Source organism: Halyomorpha halys, unplaced genomic scaffold (assembly GCF_000696795.3).
Source record: "Halyomorpha halys isolate HHAL.00 unplaced genomic scaffold, Hhal_1.1 Scaffold797.1, whole genome shotgun sequence".
Classification (NCBI taxonomy): Eukaryota; Metazoa; Arthropoda; class Insecta; order Hemiptera; family Pentatomidae; genus Halyomorpha; species Halyomorpha halys.
In genome coordinates this window covers 73,506-92,506 of record NW_027108991.1, presented here as the reverse complement: position 1 = coordinate 92,506, position 19,001 = coordinate 73,506, and the positions used below count along the sequence as shown (strand labels likewise).

The following is a 19,001-nucleotide window of genomic DNA, read 5'->3' as shown; positions in this document are numbered from 1 at the left end:
GCCGAAGATACAATAGAGAGCACTTTTTTTTTTTTTTTTTAGTATGTTATATATTCTTTAAATGGGTTACCTATATGTTGCTGTGTCACGTTATTAGTAATTGCCATGTAAATAATCGTTGCTTGGTTGGTAAAAGTCTTTCATAAATGATTGGACAATGAAATGACATTTTTCAAAAATTGTCTAAACCATGTAAAAAAAAACTTAACGCCAGAATCAATAACCACACCCTTTAAGTCTTTTAAAGATTTAAAAAAAAACTTCAAAGAGTGGGTACCTATTGTTTCCCCTTCCTCCAATGTAGGTTTTTCTAAAAAAAAAAAAAAAAAAAAAGCATAAGCCAAAAATAAAAAAAAAACTCCAAAATTGTTATTTTTTGTGCACCATGGTTCTAGCACAGTGAGGATGAGGTCATGACTTTTTTTCTTTTACTGTTGACCCAGTATGTTAGAAAAATCAGAATTTTATGAGCTGAGCTTTTACTAGGTTTTTCTTGTTTTCGTCCTCCGGTTTTGGTCTATTCTGCAGATTAACTAAATGTTTTTCCAACAGCCTAAGTTTGATTGTTTGCTATATTTCCTATGAATAAACGTAAATCCGATATTTCTAAGTAATTATTGTTCCCATGCCCCCTGTCTCAATAATCCTGAGCCTTTACTACGACTTAAAAAATAATTTGAGCTCATTTCACATTTCTTAAGTTATCAATTTCATATCGATTATTTAAGTAATGTTATGTTCTATCGATTTGTAAGGAAGGGTTTGTATACTAAAAGGTTATAATCACGTGTTGGTAGAGCAAGCAGGCGGTTGATTCATTATGTTCCTTGGAAATGTTTTGATTGTATCTAATAAATAGAAGTAGTTATGTAATTACATATTATTCGTTTTAACTTTGTATCTACTGTGAACTTGGAGTTAGTTAGCATTAATTTATAATTGATATATTAATATGTTTTTGAACTGATTCACCCAACTTTCGTTTTTGAAATGGCTACTACTGTACACAGTGTCAGATTTTATAATCTTCTTCCAGTGTCTGTGAAATGTATGTCTTGTGATGAGGAAGCTAAGTTACTTGCTGTGGCCAGGTTGGTGTTTGAGATGTCATTAGAGTATTGAATGATTTTAAAATTTTAATGATGATTCTTATATATATTACAGAGCCGACAATACTATTGAAGTGTGGAATATTAGTTATACTCCACATATAGAAAGAACTATTTTAGGTGTTTTTGATGTTGTGGAAGGTCTTGACTGGTATAAAGGACGTCTGTTTAGTGTTGGTCATCAAGGATCCATAATTGAATATGACCTGTTTAGGCAAACACCAAAGGTACCTATATGAAAGATACATTTTTGTATGCGATTAACATTGTTAAATTAGACTATAAGCTATGTTTTATTTTAGTCTATGCATCCTGTCACATCTGGCTGTTGTTGGTGTATATCTGTCAAACCTGAAATAAAACAATTAGCAGTAAGTATATGTTATTATCACACTGATTCTTATTTAAAAACTTGATATAATTTATCTTCTGAATTAAGTTTATATACTCGACTTCAATAATTATACAGTTAATAAGCATTAATTTATATATTTTTTTAATAGAACACTATCATTTATTTAATTATTATGGTAATGTTATCGAGCCCTGTATACTCAACACTAGCTCTCAGTATAGGCTCAGGAATGCAGTTTGATATATTTTGATGTATTCTAAACTTGATCTTCCCTATTTTGCTTTTTCTAAAGTACCTGTTCTCCATCATTTCTATAACATTATGTTAGTGGCTTCTTCTATAAGCTGTGCTCTTTGTGTTGTTTATGTCTAAAATATGATTTGTGATGGGTGCAAGATAAATTTATTTTATCTTATGGGAGATATAATATGATGATAAATAAATATTTAGTTACTTAGAAATCCATTGGCTTTAAAATTATGTAATGAAATGCTCTAATTATATATCAATTTGCTTTTCATAACTATGTAGATTGTATCAAGCAAAGCTAATTCAGTGTAATCTCGGTAATTCAAACTAAAACTATGTGTTATACATATTTCTACTTTTATTTGAATTAGTTTTACATATTAAAATGATTTATACAATAGATATTATGTATTTCTAATTCTAAAAAAACATATTTTGAACACTTTCATAGAAATTAAATTACCCAATGTCGAAACTATAAAAGATTTCACTTTCAATTTTCATGGTGATTACAACTTGCCTATAGATTGGGAATTTAAAAATGGCCTATTATCTGAAAACAAAAATGTGTTTGCCTGCTGAGTTTTCTGAAAAAAAGTAACTTTTTTTTTTATCAACCTATCTAAAGATACCCATCCTATTCAAACAATGGTGGGGGGTCAAGTTTTCATTTCATCGGACCACCACAGAAATAAAAGTTGACCCCCCCTAGTCCGGATTTGCTGCAGTTACGAGTTAGGTGAAGTTGACGCTCCAACTCCCTTGGCTACAAACAGCCCAATCATCTTGATACTGTCACTTAAATTATAATTACAAAAAGCATCCTAGTAATGTAATGAACATTGCAAGCTAAAGAGTGGGCCATTAGTATTTATTGATTTTACTTTTTATTGTAAAACATTTTCTCATTGCCAGGGCTTAGTTCTTCCATTTCTTCCCATAACTTCTTCCATATTTACAGTATTTATAAGTTATCAAATTATTATTACATTTGAAGGTCAGTCATAATTTTATTTTTCTCAGGCGGGGACCGAAGATGGTTACATAAATATTTTTAGCATTGAGGATGACGAAATTATGTACAAAAAAATTCTTGATAGGCAAGAAGGTAATTTATTGTTGATAAATTTTTATAATTATAAAGTGTTATATTTAATTATAATTAAGATTGAAATAAACTTGTTTTTTCAGGTAAAATTTTGTGCATCGCTTGGAATGCAACTGGAACTCATTTAGTTACGGGTTCTTTGGACACTGTCCGAATATGGGATGTCGAATCAGGACATGCTATTCATCGTATGAATACAGGCCGACTGCATACAAATCAAGAGACCAAAGTATGGTCCCTGGCTGTTACTGATGATTTCACTATCATTAGTGGCGACTCAAGGTATTTGTTATTATTAGCTGTGTTATTTTATTTACTTAACATGTTCCTTATTCATTTTTCTCGAAAGGCCGTGATATTTATTTACTGGATTACAATTGATCATTTGGTTTGAAATTGTGTTTCTTTCATGAGAATTCCTGTTTTTCATTAATGATATTAAGTGTCATCCTTAATATAAACAAAATTTTTTATATAATTTTAAATTTCTTTTTTTTTATTATTGTATGGCGTCTTTGCTTTCCATGTATTTAGTGGTTATTTTGTACCAATTTATTTGTTTTTTAGTGAAGATTAAGAACAAAAGATTATTGATTATATTAAATGAGTTTAAATTAATAAAACTGTTCAAAAACAAAATATGGCTTCCAGTAAAGTTAACAAAAAAAATTTTGTTTAGAAAAAGTCTAGTCAAATTTGTTTCAAGTGCCTTTTAAAACTTTTTATTATGGATTTTCATATAAATAAAAAAATATAAATATTTGGGCTTGATTTTTGGAGATTTTTTTTTTCTGCCGATGTCCCCCATTCACGAAAGAAATTTATAACTTCTCACTATGATATCTAAATACAACTTTTGGAAAGCTGAATTTCTGTTCTTCCAAACTATATCTTTATCTTTTTAGATTTTAAGCCTTTATTTGTTAATTATTTCAATACTGTGCTCTTATTATGGTATAGTGAGATAATAATATATCAATCAATTTGTTTTTGGATGTAGAATAACAAAAAAAATAGTCAATTTTAATTTTTTTATCTTCTTTACTGGAAGCAACTTCTGGTTTGTGTGGTGTTTTATACAATTAAACTAATTTAATGTAATCAAAAATCTTTTTTTTCTTAATCACTAAGTAAAAATATTTCAACTGTTTCGAATTGACCTCAACTGAAACAGCTCTGATGAAGCTCTACAAAGTGGGGTGAAACGTTGGCAAATAAATAGCCGTTAATTATTTTTTGGTTTCTTGTGACCACACCTGTGACCATTTTCTTTATAATGAGGTGTAGATAGTTGACTGTAGATTAATGATTGGAGAAGTTTGTCGGGGGGTGCGGTCAGCAAAGAACAACATAAATAAAGAAAACCATATATATTTATTTTATGCCGACGTTTCGACCTGAGTTTCAGGTCTTCATGAGGGGTTATGGCATAGAAGGTAGGCCTAAAACTGTTGTATATACATTGGTTATGGCGGAGTTGTATGCCTACCTTCTACACCATAACCCCTGATGAAGAACTGAAACTCAGGTCGAAATGTCGGCATAAAATAAATAAATATGGTTTTGTTTATTTATGTTGTTTTTTGCTGACTGCACCCCCCACAAACTTCTCCAATCATTTTCTTTATTATTTAAAAAAAAAATCGATTGGTTTATAATGACCGTTAAATACATACAAAGCAAGTACAACAAAGATAATATAAAAACTTATAAAAAATATTTTTTATCTCGCTACCTACAGTGCATTGGCAAGAAACCTCGGACACATGTCTAATATTTTTCAACCTAGTATCACTGAAAAAATTTTCCAAGGTGATCCAAAGTGTGTAGCCTCCCTTATTAGTTTCTTTGAGATGTTTACTGTTGTTTGCATTTTAATATTTATTTATATTTTATGTATTAATATCACATAATATTGTTTTTGTCAATTATAGGGGTAAACTGTGCTTTTGGGATGGTAATTTAGGATTAGGTATTTCTAGTTACCTAACTCACAAGGCTGATGTTCGAGCTGTTTGTTTAGCTAAGGATCAAAACACAGTTTATTGTGCAGGTAAATTGTCTGTGATAATTATAATTCGAAATTATTTTATGAACTATATTAATGTTTGGATTAAAGTTATCTTTATAAAGTTTCAAAACAATGCTGCAACAGACAATTACTTTTGTCCATGTTTAAAGGATGAAATTGATAGCCACTAGCTCGGCAAAATTCAAAATTATAAGATTATTATACTTAAGCCTCTTTTATTCTAAACAGTTCAGTCATAAAATAAATTGATTCACATTGAGTTTTTAAACTTCATTTTAATCCATTTATATTTATAGTAATAGTTGTGGAATATTAACAGGTGTCGATCCACTTATTGCAACCTATGAAAGGGTAAAGATTCGAGAAGGGGATACGAAAGGAAGATGGGTCAAATCGATACAGAGGTTTATCCATGATCATGACGTCCATTCATTAGTAATATGTGATAACAAACTCTATTCAGCAGGTAAATATACCAACTTTTGAATTTTGAATAAATTTTTTTCTTGTTAAAATAAAATGTTAAATCTCCTCATTTCAATTCTCAAGGAACCCAGAATACTTCCTACTTTCTTAATCTCACCTTGTATTCCTCCATCCATTTCTTGAGTATTAGTTCGTAAACAAGGCCTGGATTTTAATGCAATTGCATATTTTGTTTGTGTTTTTTTAAACCACTGATGAACAATCTTTTCTCATCAGTTTACTCTGATGCAATTAGCCATATGCTGCTCAATTGGATTGGGTTGCCTCATAATTAACATTAGTAAAGAATGATTCGTTTTGAAACATATTAATATAAATAGTCACAGTTTGAAAATTTTTGAATTATATGCTAAAATTATACACAATTTTTTTTTAATTGTTTATTGTTCTTTTTTCCTTATATATTTTCATTTTTTTTTCTAGCTTTTTAACAATCTTTACACATGTATATATATTTTCCTTTATTTTTTAATTTTACAACTATCTCTCTTTCCTAAACATGACTTTTTTCCTTCATCAAACATAAAACAGGATTATAGTCAACAGTATAAAAAATAATAAACATTTTAAATGTGGCCAAAATATATATACATAAAAAGCCAACATGGTCGTCCACATTGATATTCAATTAAAAAATAATAATAATAATAAATACATAAGCTAAAAGTAATAATTATAAAAGTATCATTATAAAAAGATATGAATATTAAGAATATAAACATAATATAAAAGTAATAAATAGATACAGGAGTAATAAAAATATATATTTTCAAAAAAAGTATAAAATTATAAAGAATAAATTCAAATGGAACAATGAAGACGAAATTTCAAATTACAATCGAAGTTTAATATTCATTCAATTAGTAATACAACGGTATAATAATCACTACTTTCAATAATCCACTTCTAACAATAGATATAGATTTTTTTATTTTTCGAAATTCCATTTATCCTTCTTTTCAACAACAACAAAGAACAAAACCCCTAATTGAAGTGCATACGAATTTGCACCCATTATGTCTGTTGATGTGGAGAAATCATTTCCTAGTTATAAAAATATTTTAATTCAAAACAAATTAGGATTTACTGAATGAAATTTAGAAATCTCTCTTGTAATGCTTACATTATATTGTACATCTTTTCTGTTAGTTATTAAATGCAGTTTATACTTTAACAAATATAAAAAGTCTTAAATATAAACATAGTATAAAAGTAATAATAGATACAGAAGTAATGTATTTCTTTTATTCATAATTTCAAATTCTTATCTGATGAACATTTACATTTCATTCACTTATTTTACCCATTTATTTACCTATTTTCTGTTTCTTGTTTGTTATCATTTGCTTTAATTATTTTTCTATTAATTTGTGTTTGATTATTTGTTGTATTTCACTGTTATTTATTATCCTTTTTAAATCTAATTATTGTTGTTTTTCTTTTTTTTTGCTCTTTTTAAGTTTTTCGTAATATGTTTTTACCTATTTACTTTATTTCTTTCTTTATTCAGACTCTTTGTTAGGCATATTGGTATACTTTAGCTCTCTTATTGTACATTTGAAGATTTTTGGCTTTATACTTTGTATTTTAGATGTTATTATTACATATTATATGGCATATTCTGCGGGTTTTTACTTCATATTAATCCAGGCCTTGATTATTTGTACACCTGCTGATTTATTTATCACATCCCATAAAGCTGCTTCATTTTAAAATCTCTTCTTATTCATCGAACCTTTTTAAATTTACTCAAGTATCTTTCATTTATATTCCTCTCTAGCTTTATTTGAAGATATTTGGCCGAATTATATTATATATGCTATAAGTGTTGATGACTAATCTCTATTGTGTACGTTGTAGGTGTTGATGGCTACATTGCTATGAGCAGTTATCCACCTAAAGTGCTCTTCAAGTATCCACCATTATTACAGGTGAATAATTTTATACAATCACTTTTTTTTTTAGTATTTTGTATTATTGTTTTATAAGAATTCCTGGGATTATAACGTATTATTGACTTGCTTTATTATGAATGACATGTAAATTATTATTGTGTGAGTATTATAAGATCTCCATGAAAGCACCAGGCTCTCTCAAACTCCATGCATGATCTATTTTGAATAATTTATCAGCTTGATTATAACCGAAAGTATAATCAAGCTGATAAATTATTGCCTATTTGTGAGAAATCTGTTTGAGAAAAATCTGGTTATCTTTCTTTTATTCTTTACCTAAATGTACTGTGAATAAACTAATTAGTTCATGTGGTTTTTGAAGTAACATAAGAAACTTTGATAAAAAAAGTTGCATGTATTTCCATGTCATAACAATTGACAAGACAGACAGAATCTTTAAACACCAATTAAAAGTAAATAAAAAAAAATATATATATTCATTTTATGCATTTTACAAAAATAAAGAAATAGGATGCTTACTGTTGGAACCTAATAAATTAAAAAATATATAAATAGGAAACATATAGGTATAAAATGCATATTCAAAGAAATCCTCTACATGCAACTAGAAATATCCTTCACTGGCTGGCCACACGGCTACACTAACTATATAAGTATAGATCCTTCCACTCCAGTGTTAGTAGTATATATGAAGCTCCGAATAAACTTGCTTGTGTCTAGCCTGTTACATTAATAATACATTGAATGAATGACTGACCACTATTAACTCTTCATTATATTTCATGTTCTGGTTTTATAGTACTAAGAACTGATACAGAACGAACGACAATTTATACAATATGAACAACAATTTATATAAGGTGTTAGTCTGTTTAACCTTGAAAGACACTACTTATTTGATTACATTTTTAATTTTGATGTATAATATTCTAGACCCCTTCAGTCCATTGCTCAAACCTAAAGAGGTTATTGATGCTGAGGTACCCAAACTCTTTAGTTGTCTGGCGACTCGGTCAGAAAGATGTCTGTCCTCCTACAAAACTACTGGAATGGAAACCTCTTTCAGAGGTGCGGATTAGATGTTCTGCAATATCACCTGACGGTCGATGGATGGCCTGTTCAACACAGGAAAGCTTCAAGTTATATTCTCTAATTATGGTAAAACTATTTTTGTTTTTCTGTTTGTTTTATTTATATTATCCTTAAATATTTATCTAATTTTCCTTAATTCCTCATTACTATGGTTCTTTTAGAAAATTTATTTTGACTAGTTAAATGTTAAAAGAGGAAAGGACTTTTACCCTAAATAATACAGTTGCTTAATTATTTATCGATATGATGTTTTAACCTTCTCAGCTATTTACAAAATAAATAAACATTGCTTTTTTGGTTTAAATAAAATAAATTGTATCCATTTATGCCTCAAACAATCTTTTTTAATATTTTAAATGCCCAATGTTTCGGCCATTCTCAAGTACAATCTAAACTATAAATTTTCATATTAATGTTGATAATTAAGTGATAATGGTGTAAGATAATTCATAATTAAAATTAAATTAATTAAATTTTTTTTTGAGAAATAGCTACAATTGTTTTACTTAAAAATATTACCTTTATTACCTTTTGAAGTAAATACTTCCATTTATTACTGAAATATATTTGTATTGTATAGTTTCAGGTTCTATAATATTTTTTTTTTAACTTTTTAGGATGACAAAAAACCAAGCATATCCAAAGTGAAAGTCTCTTCAAAAGAGAACTTGGCCTCGCTCGCGATGTGCTTCTCACCCAACAGCTCTCTTCTGGTCCTCGGCACCATTGAGGGTTGTGTTGTATCTCTATCTGTATCATCTGACCAGCCTTCCATTCTTCACTCCTTTGACGCTTACAAAGATAAAGGTAACTGTTGAAATGCTTGTATTGTATGAGGATGGATTAACTCATAGTAATATTGAAAATATTGAGGGAAATCAGAATAAGTTGTTATTTGTATAAAAAAAAAGTTTCTAATCAATTAATCTCTCAAAAATGGTATATTCTGTAATTGATTCTCATTAATTCCTGCAACATTTTTATAATGCTACAAAAATTTCAATGAAGTTTATGTAAATTTTTATTTTGATCATTCTGTATATATTACAAAACATTTAGGTGAAAACCAGAATTCTTTCAGATCATGGGCTCAAAAAATTGTAATTTTGTAATTTGTGATATCAGGCCAACTTATAAGAATGCTTTATGTGACAACTGAGGTCAATATGATGTTTCACCTATGCCTGTAAACTAAAGAGACCTGTTCACATTTGACAGTATTATCATACTAGGTCTGGCATGGTAGTTAAAAGTGCATGTAGTTACAGTGATGTTACTGTCATGTCAAAAGCCGTTTACAGGATAACACAATAAATAGTGGTAGTTGTATAGATGTTGCCATTATTGCAGCATTTATTGTTGTTACAGTATTTCTCTTTAGGCCTGGCTTAATAGTTGATAACTGACTATCATAATTCAATTAGTACATATCGTTACCTGTTTGAATGATCGAAGGCGGGTGTTTAGATTACTGAAAGTGTTTGAAAAATTAGTGTATAAAAATTCAACATTATGAATATACATAACTATTTTTATTTTTTTACATATTTTATTTGAAATTTAACAGTTTGAAGTTTTAAAAAATTAATTCTTTTTAAAGAAGTAACTTATTATCTTTTTGCTCAGACTCCTGCAGAAACTTCTTTCATACTTCTTCTCTTAGACATTGTAAGAGAAGGAGTTACTGTCATGGTATATCATTCTCTCTTGCCAACTTCAGAAAGTGATTGAAATAAGACACTGCTTCTTAACCCTTTGGCTATATTTGTATTAGTTCATCATGTATTTGTTTGAGCCAAGACGCACATGACATTCTAATACGTCCTTGGAACTGAGACTAGATACGACTAGTTAATTCTAGTTTATCTCAAAGTAATATGTATCTGTTGCAACAGAACAAATAATTAGTTTGGTGAGGCTTGTTTGGGATACACAACCCCATAATGCCAGAAATAGAGAATATATTTTATCAAAGTGATAGCGATAGTTTTAATAGAATTAGTGATTTTGAATGTGATGAAGAATTTTATATTGATCCTTTAAGCGATAAATATGTACCCAAAGGGTTGATACGTGATTGTGGTTGGTTCCTCAACTTGACTTTTACGTTCTTCTTCATTGGTAGAGACTTCTGTATTCTGAAGAGATTTCCTCTTCAGTTTTAAATTTTAACTCATTCTCCCCTCGACGTTCACCTATTCTTCAACATCTTTATCATTCACTGAAGCATCAGGGTTTATAATTGTTATCAAGGTCAAAGTAATACGTTGGCTAGTTTTGTCATTGTTGTCAGTTGATAATCCATGGATGTCCTCTTTCCCAACAATGGATTTCATGAATTGCATATGGTCTTTGACTGAACAGCCTCCCAAGCTACATCTAAGAATAATACATCTTCGAGATTCAAATTTTTCATTGTCATAAGGATTCCTTGTTGTGCATCTACATACGAGAGAAAAGCAGTAAAGTAATGGACATTGATTTTTTGAATCACACTTCTTTTCACTATGATTACAATAATTTTCCCATAAATCGGGAAGTTAAAAATGTCCTTTACATATATGGACTTTTATTTGAAAATAAAAATGTTATTACCTACTGAGTTTTCTCTAAAGAAAAGTAACTTTTTTTTATGCCAGTTCAAATTACTAGAGTGTTCGGAGTACCGAAGTTTAGATTACCAAGATTAAACTGTAATTGAATTATGAATAGTATTGAGTTTGATTTTAGTGAAAGTCCATTTTTAATAGGCCTAAAGATGGCATAAGAGATAAATAAAGAAATATTGTTGAAAGTGAGTCAATTCACTTAAAACATTCAAATGTTTTATTATGATATGCTGTTAATTTCTTTTTATACTTACCAAACATTGATTTCAGATTTAAACCTTATCATTTGTGAATTATTGGCATAACAAGTTACATTATAATAAGAGTTTATTGAAGTGAATACTGGTGAAATGAATTATTAGTTTGTTGATGATTTTTAGATTTGCCTTTTTTTGTCTGAAGTACTTCATCAAAAAATTATTTTCAGATTTTAAAGACAGTATTAGAATGTTGGCAGTGTCAAGTGATTCTCAGTATATTGTGGCTGCGGATATACAGAGCAATGTAATTGTGTGGCAGGATGGAAAGGTATGATATACTCTTTCTCAAATATAAATAATTAAGTATAAAAAACTGAGTTTTATCTCAACATTTACCAATGCTTTTGTTGATAAGTGTATTAATGATTTTTTAATACTATTATTTATTGATTTATTATTTTAAGGTCACTCTTTATCATCATAATTGTTTCAGATCCATACTAAATTACCGAGGTACAATTGTCCAATCACAGCTATGGCAATTCATCCTTCCACAAATGAAATGGTTCTGGTTTACGCTGACCATAAGGTTTGTCATCCATTATACCCTATTACATTTAAGCCAACATGCTTTGATTTTATTACTTCAGTTTTAATTTTATAATTTGATTTTGTTATGTATTATAGATAATGGAGTATTCATTACGCAAAAGGAAATATACAAAATTTTCAAAAATCTTACAAGATCAGCATCCTAAACAATGGCTGAATAGGCATTTTCCTGTCCACAATCTTACTTTTGATGAAAGAAATGAAAATATCATCATCCTTCATGATGATTCAACGATTCTGGTCATTGATAAAGATAAGGTAATTTTTTTTTTTTGTCATTAGGAACAAAAAGTATCTATTTACTATGGTTTACAATTTAACAAAAGATTACAAAACCTAAATGCTATTGGTAAAGATTGGGTGGTCTTAGCTTTTTCTGTTCAAATTGAATGTCTCTATTTATCCTTTCTTTCTCCTTGTTATTCATAAAAATTTGTTGGTTGTTTATTATTTCTAACAATAGTAGGTTATTTATTTTTTTCAATTAAACAAAATTAAAGGTACTTTTGAGGAAGATTTTTTAAAAATTCAACGTTTAAGCTCTGTTAGACCATTTCAATGAGGACAAGATCTATCTGGTATTAAAGACAACTTGATTGTACACCAATTCACCGAGTTTAGTCAAAGCTGTTAGTTTTTGTTTTTTGTTTGAGAAAATAAAAAAAAGTCGTCCCACACAGGGAGATTTCTTTTTTGTTTGATTTTTTTTTTTATTCTTTATGTCTTCAGAAATACTTCAAATTTTTATAAGAGATTGAAATTTCTTTTTCTTATTTGATTAGGACGGTTCATTATTGAAAATAATTCAAAAAGTGATAAAGCATAATAAAATATATTTATGATATGATGTGAAGTTTAATGAAAATATACAATTTTTTTTTCATCTATTTTATGAACATTTTTCAGGAGCTGCCAGAAGTCGAGTCAAAAATCCCCCGCTTAGGCACTTATATAGATGATAATACTTTAGAAAATAGCAACCAACATCCGTTCAGCAATACTCCTCAACATGCTTTTCATGTCATTAAGAAATACAAGGTAATATTTAATTTAATTTAGTTTAAGTCTTGATCTAGGTCTCAAAATAAATGTTGATAAAACAAAATGTATGGTTATCAGTAGGAATGGTAGCAATTTCGGAGGACATACATTTGAACAGGTAAATAGGTTTAAGTATTTAGGCTCTACAAAAACTAGAAAAAAACAAAATTGATGAGAAAATAAAAGCGAGGTTAAAGGCGGGAAACGCTTGTCATTTTTCAATCTTGAAATTGCTTACCTCGTGCATTCTGTCCAAAAATTCACAATTTATAATTTATAAAACTATTATCCTTCCCACTGTTCTTTATGGATGAAAAATGATGTCTCTTATACTATGGGAAGAACATCGCCTTAAGGTTCTTGAAAATAAAGCGTTACATAAAGTATTTGAACCGAAAAAGGATGAGTTAATGGGAGAATTTAGAAGGCTATGGAATGCTGAACTGCACTTGGTAAATATAACTCAGGTTAAAGTATTGTGGTGAATAAGATGGGCGTGTGAGGTTATAGAACTTTGTAACGAATGGATTCATAAAATGTTAATTAATACTGAACCGATGGGTAAACGGCCGTGGTGTAGACTAGAGCATATATGAGAGGATTGCATTAAAACTGATATTGTAGATTTGGGTTTGGAGGGGCGTCACTGGACAGATGTATGTAGAGAAAGATAATTGGTGTCGGCATCGAACCTTCGGGTTTACTAAGCCTTTATTATTATTATTAAGTGTTATATTAAATTCTTAATGTTAAAAAACAAAAAAAATATCAACAGAATAATAATGATTTATAGCCTTTAGTAGTACTATTTTGAAGTGTGAGAAAAACATAAATATTGTATTTATAATCTTAAAAACTTCCTTGAGACTGGTAGATTTTTTAAAATAAATAATTTAATTTCTATCCATTTTAGTCTCAACACATTTTATTTTTCTTATAAGTCCGACGTTTCGGCCATTCCGGCCATCCTCAGGGACAATCTACTACAAAACAGCTTTTATTACATGTATGATCCTCAAACATTTCAAAATACTTAATATAGGGCAGAATAGCCTACATGGAGTTAGAGTTTTTTAAATCATATAATTCCAAAATTGTATTAAGGTAAGATAAATTATAAATAATAATGTTAAGTATTTTGAAATTTTTGAGGATCATACATGTAATAAAAGCTGTTTTGTAGTAGATTGTTCCTGGGGATTGCCGGAATGGCCGAAACGTCGGACTTATAAGAAAAATAAAATGTGTTGAGACTAAACTGGATAGAAATTAAATTATTTATTTTAATAAATATTGTAGTCACACTTCAAAATAGTACTACTAAAGGCTATATATCTTTTTTATTCTGTTGATATGTTTTTGTTTTGTAACATACATCTATATATTTGAAAGTATAACCTTTTTATGTATTAACACTGTTGGTCACACCATGAGCATTTTGATATATAAGATTGAAAAAAATCTTATATAATTTTATTTTAGTTATTTTTTATTGGAATTTTATTTCATTGACCTATAAAAGAGGATTTTAACTTCTGACCATGAATATTGAGCTGGCTCATGTTTAAAAAATTTCTTGTACAAAAATCTGAGGTGTAGGCATATTATTCTTGGTGTGATCGTAAAGATAAATAAAAAAATAATAAAAGCATTGAGTATTCATGTTGGAATTACTCTCATCAAGGACAAAAATTTAAAAAAATAAAATAGCTTACTAACCAACTGAAGTAGTTAATAGGTGAGGCGATATATTATTCAGAAATGTATTCAATTCTTCAAAAGATAAAAGCATAATGAGTAAAGATGTTTTTATGATAATCCAGGGAAAGTGGAAAATCTGTCATAGTGTTATTACTATTCTTCATTGAGATTTTCGATTACGATGTCTTTAAATAGTAATACATAAATTTTTTGTTCACAGCATTTAGTCTATTTCGGTTCATTGTGTGATGGGGAGATGGTTGCTGTTGAAATCAGTCCAGTAACACTCTACGAGAAGCTTCCTCCTTCATTGAAGCAGAAACGATTTGGCAGGATGTAAAAGTAAGCCTTTTCTAATATTTAGAAATATTAGTTTAATGTTAATATAGGATTATGATTTAATTTCTACAATAAAATGGCCATTTACTGTCACACTTTGAAATTTAGTAAAAAACTACTTAAAATTTTTTATTTTTTCTGGTTAATTTTTTTTTTTTGTTTGATACATTTTGTTATACTGGTAAATAATTGATGAAATTTTTTCTGGATTTTCTTTGCTACAAAGTTCTTTGTATTAATGTGCTAATATGATGAGTTGAAAAAAACTTCCATTTAGAACACAATACTATTCAATGATTTTTTTTACCGTTTCGGGTTTACCCCATATTCATGTACTTGTATCCTACAATTGCAACCATTAATTTAATATTATAAACAATTTTTTCCATGTATTATATGCATTTTTATTTTTTAAATTAAATTAATCTTATAATCTACATTTACTTCATTTTGTCCCTTTAATACAAACCAATATATACTATATTAGACATTACCTCTTTGGGCATATCAATATGCCTGTGTGCTGTTCTTTACCTCCTTATTGATATGTATGTATTTAATATATTTTGCTATTTAGGTTAAAGTTATGGTTTTAAAATTTGGTAATTTTATTTTTAAGTTTTTTCCTGATTATTTATATGGCCAGCCTCTTTATTATGTCTGCATAATGTGTATTTAAGTTTTTTTATTTATCTGTTTTATAGTTTACTGTGTTTTTATTTTGAGTTATGTGATTCTCTTCTAAGATCCTTCTGTTTTTTGTGATTTTTGTAATGTCTATTATTATGGAATTTTCAAAGTTAAATTTATGGCTTAACATTATTTTTATGTTAATTACTGTCCATAGCTCAAGTTCAGATCTTTTAACTTTTATTAGAATTATGAACATTTTTTATATTGGTTAACCAGTTTTATTTTTCTATTTATTTATTTTTTTAAATCAATTTCACCAATTTTAACATGTATAAATATTTTGTTGAAAGTGGGAATATATTGAATTATTTAATTAAGATACATTGGTGAGACCTTGAGAGGAATAGTTATGGCTTGAGATGAGAAAGATAAATACTAGATTTACTATACACATAGTAATCTTTAAAAATCTTCGGTCCTAATTATGTGTCCAAATGGTGCTACTCAGCTGCTAGATGGCCTTCACTCCCAAATCTACATCTATTTTAAGTAAATTATTGTCATTTTCTTATATTTTGTACATGATTTGCTCTCCACTACTTCAGAGTTTATAGTTATCAATCATGTGGATGTTTCTACTTCATTGCTATGGAATACAAATTATTTGAGGTCTCATTTTGTAGTGAAACTTTCAGAAAATGTATGTACCTAACCATCAATATTATGGATTACGTTCATTTTTTTTTACAAACTAACACCAAAACCGTTCTAGTGACTTAAGAAATCAACCTAATAAGATCTCCTTCTTGAAGCCCTGTGACATTTCCAACAGTACACATTCCTCTAGAAATAAAAGGAAAAAAGTTATGGCTTACTTAAATTTTACAATTTAATACTTTTTTTTATATTCCTTTCAGTAAGTTGAAAATAATGCTCCATCTAGTACTTTCAGAATGTAATATCAGTAGAAAAATAAATTCTTGTTTTCATAAATAATTAATATAATTGTTTCCATCAAAATTTCTCTTATGGGGAAAATGAAAACAAATATGCCGTTCTATAGTTTAACTGTTCATCAGGTTAATTGAATGTGTTTATAGAATACACAAGGGGAAGAGTTTCTTCCGCTCTCGTGAAATTTTCTCATTTTACTGCAGTCATATTCTTAAATGGTCAGCTAACGCATTATTTTTTTCCTGAATATTTTAGTTACTGTTTCCTTTTATGTTAATATTTCTTTCAAATTGAGAATATTATTTAATTTTAATATTAAAATAATAATAATTTTATCATTGTTACAAAAATTGTAGGCTGCATGGCTATATTTTATTCTAATGAAGCATTTCACTCTGCGTTATTAACGCACTACAATATTTGGCAAAAATATTTTTTCATCCTAAGAAAATTGTGTTATAGCTCTTCACCTCTTCCTTGGCCAGCTCTTGCTTCGGAGATACGTACAATGGGCCGCAAATCTCAAGAGAATGTTCAGCTCTAGAGCGCCATCCTACAAATTCTGTAGAAGAAAAAAACTGATGTATAGAAATATATATTTATAAATATGATGTTATCACATGTTTTATTAAAAACTAAAATAAACAATATTTTATTGAATCAGTTTATATTTTTTTTAACTTTTTAAGTTGTGACCCCGTGTTTGAAATGAATGAAAGCTCTTTATTGATATGAGCAAAATTATATCAAATTGAGTAATTAAATTAATTTTATAATTATAGTTGAAATGTGAATGATTGATGAAAAAAATTATGAATATCATTGATAATTATTAGTTTATTATATATTATAAATATACTATAAAATGAAGATGGTCTGGGACCAGAAAAAAAAAACAACTCAAATAGTGATTAAACTATTTAATGTGAGCCAGCGTTTTGCCCCACTTTGCGTTTCTTCATCAGAGCTAAAAAAAATTCTGTAAGTATTTAAAGTATGGAAATTGATAACATGAAATAGAAATAAACTAAGGTGTCGCTAAAAATGATTTAAAATATGTGAACATTTAAATAAAAGTGAACTAAGTAAATTAAAGAAAATAAAAAGATTTTACTTAAATATTTTTAATTAAATTAATTTTTTTTTTATTTCATGTTATCTTTCTTTGATAGATTATTTTAGTTGTTAGTATGTTTTTCAGCCCTGATGAAGTTGTTTTTTTTGCTCAAGTAGTTTTAAGTCATATAAAAAAAAAAAAATAAATGAATAAATACTCTTTCAATGAATGTGGATCCTGATTAGTGAGGTATTGTAGAGATTGCATGAGGCTTATTGTGTCTATAAAAATTAAAACTTATAGTCCAAAAATTAAACAATAAACAGCTTTTGAAGAATATTGTTGATAGGTAATTGCATAGATGAGTGATGTAAGATAGATATCTATGCACTACAAAAGAAAAAGGAGGTATTTCAATTTTCCTAAATATTCAGAAGATCAAATTTTATTCTAATAAGACCTTGTATTTACATCATCATCATCATCAATCGGTGCGACAACCCATTATTGGGTCCTGGCCTCCTCAAGCAGCTTCCATCAGTTTAATCTGTTAAGAGCAGCTGCTCTCCAATTCCTCACTCCGAGCAGAGTCCTTGAATGTTGAGGTTTCCTGATAAGATTGTTTAAGAGGAGCTGGTTATCAGTCAGCTACCCTCGAGTCAGGTGGAGGGGCTGCCTCCTTGGAGCAACCTGGCACACTCCCCCATCTGGGGCAGCTACCTAGGCGAGGTGATCCTAGGGTGTGTACTGTAGGTGACCTTGGTCTGTAATGCTAGGGTGAATGTAGTGTGCTGTTAATAGTGTAAGTGTGTGAGTACCTGTGTACTGTTCCCCCAACCTGGATGGCCAGTGGCTATCTACGGTGCAATGACCGGGCGATGGGGCTGCCAACTCCTTACGCTGACCCTATTATTTACACTTAACTAATAATTCAGCAGTTATTTTAATTCCTTTTTCACCTGTTTTTACTTTGACTTTTTGTCCACCATCCAAAAATATATAAAAGTATACTCATTTTTGAAAAAAAATGTATTTCCTAGTTTGTTTTTTTTTCTGTAGTTTTCATAAATCATTATTGCCAACAATGATATTGTTATTAAATGAGATGTACTCACGTGACATCGTCTTTGGAGGGGGAGGAGAAGGTGCTATTTTCACTTCTAGTTCCTTATCATCGCTCTTCTTTTTTCTCCTTTTGAATAAGAAATCTGGATCAAGGCCCAATTTCACTGCTTCTTCCCTATAAATCTAAAAAAAACCAAAAAAAAAAAAAAACCAATAGGACAGTTGCTCAGTACTTGCAATGACAAGCCAAAAACAAATGTATTACGTAATAATATTATATCTCCAGGTACATATTGTAATATGCTCTTTTTGAGTAAATAGTATATTTTTGATGTATAAAGGGTTTTGATATGTTTTATTTTATGTATAATTTTAATATTGTTATTTGTTATTTTAAATTATAAAGCAAGCTAACCAGTTTTCTTTGTCTAAAAGAAATACGT

The 19,001-nt window shown here is 28.8% G+C and overlaps 2 protein-coding genes across 2 annotated transcripts in view; one reads left to right on the top strand and one right to left on the bottom strand.

Moving 5' to 3' along the window:
* Positions 1–782: 782 nt before the first annotated feature.
* On the top strand, positions 783–17,096 carry l(3)72Dn (UTP4 small subunit processome component l(3)72Dn). Its single transcript, XM_014429376.3, has 16 exons — positions 783–1,091; positions 1,165–1,336; positions 1,412–1,480; positions 2,737–2,821; positions 2,905–3,103; positions 4,756–4,874; positions 5,173–5,319; positions 7,200–7,270; positions 8,189–8,413; positions 8,965–9,154; positions 11,384–11,484; positions 11,650–11,745; positions 11,844–12,026; positions 12,675–12,806; positions 14,731–14,852; positions 16,899–17,096. The coding sequence occupies exons 1-15, from the start codon at positions 991–993 to the stop codon at positions 14,848–14,850; spliced, it is 2,010 nt and encodes a 669-aa protein (XP_014284862.1). The 5' UTR covers positions 783–990; the 3' UTR covers positions 14,851–14,852; positions 16,899–17,096.
* The window catches only part of LOC106686192 (uncharacterized), an 11,534-nt gene continuing 9,149 nt past the window's right edge, over positions 16,617–19,001 (bottom strand). Inside the window, exons 3-4 of the mRNA XM_014429374.2 lie at positions 18,609–18,741; positions 16,617–16,998 (exon numbers count right to left, since the gene is read on the bottom strand). Of these exons, the coding sequence (XP_014284860.1) occupies positions 16,874–16,998; positions 18,609–18,741 (258 nt within the window). The 3' untranslated portion in view covers positions 16,617–16,873. The remainder of the gene's footprint in view (positions 16,999–18,608; positions 18,742–19,001) is intronic.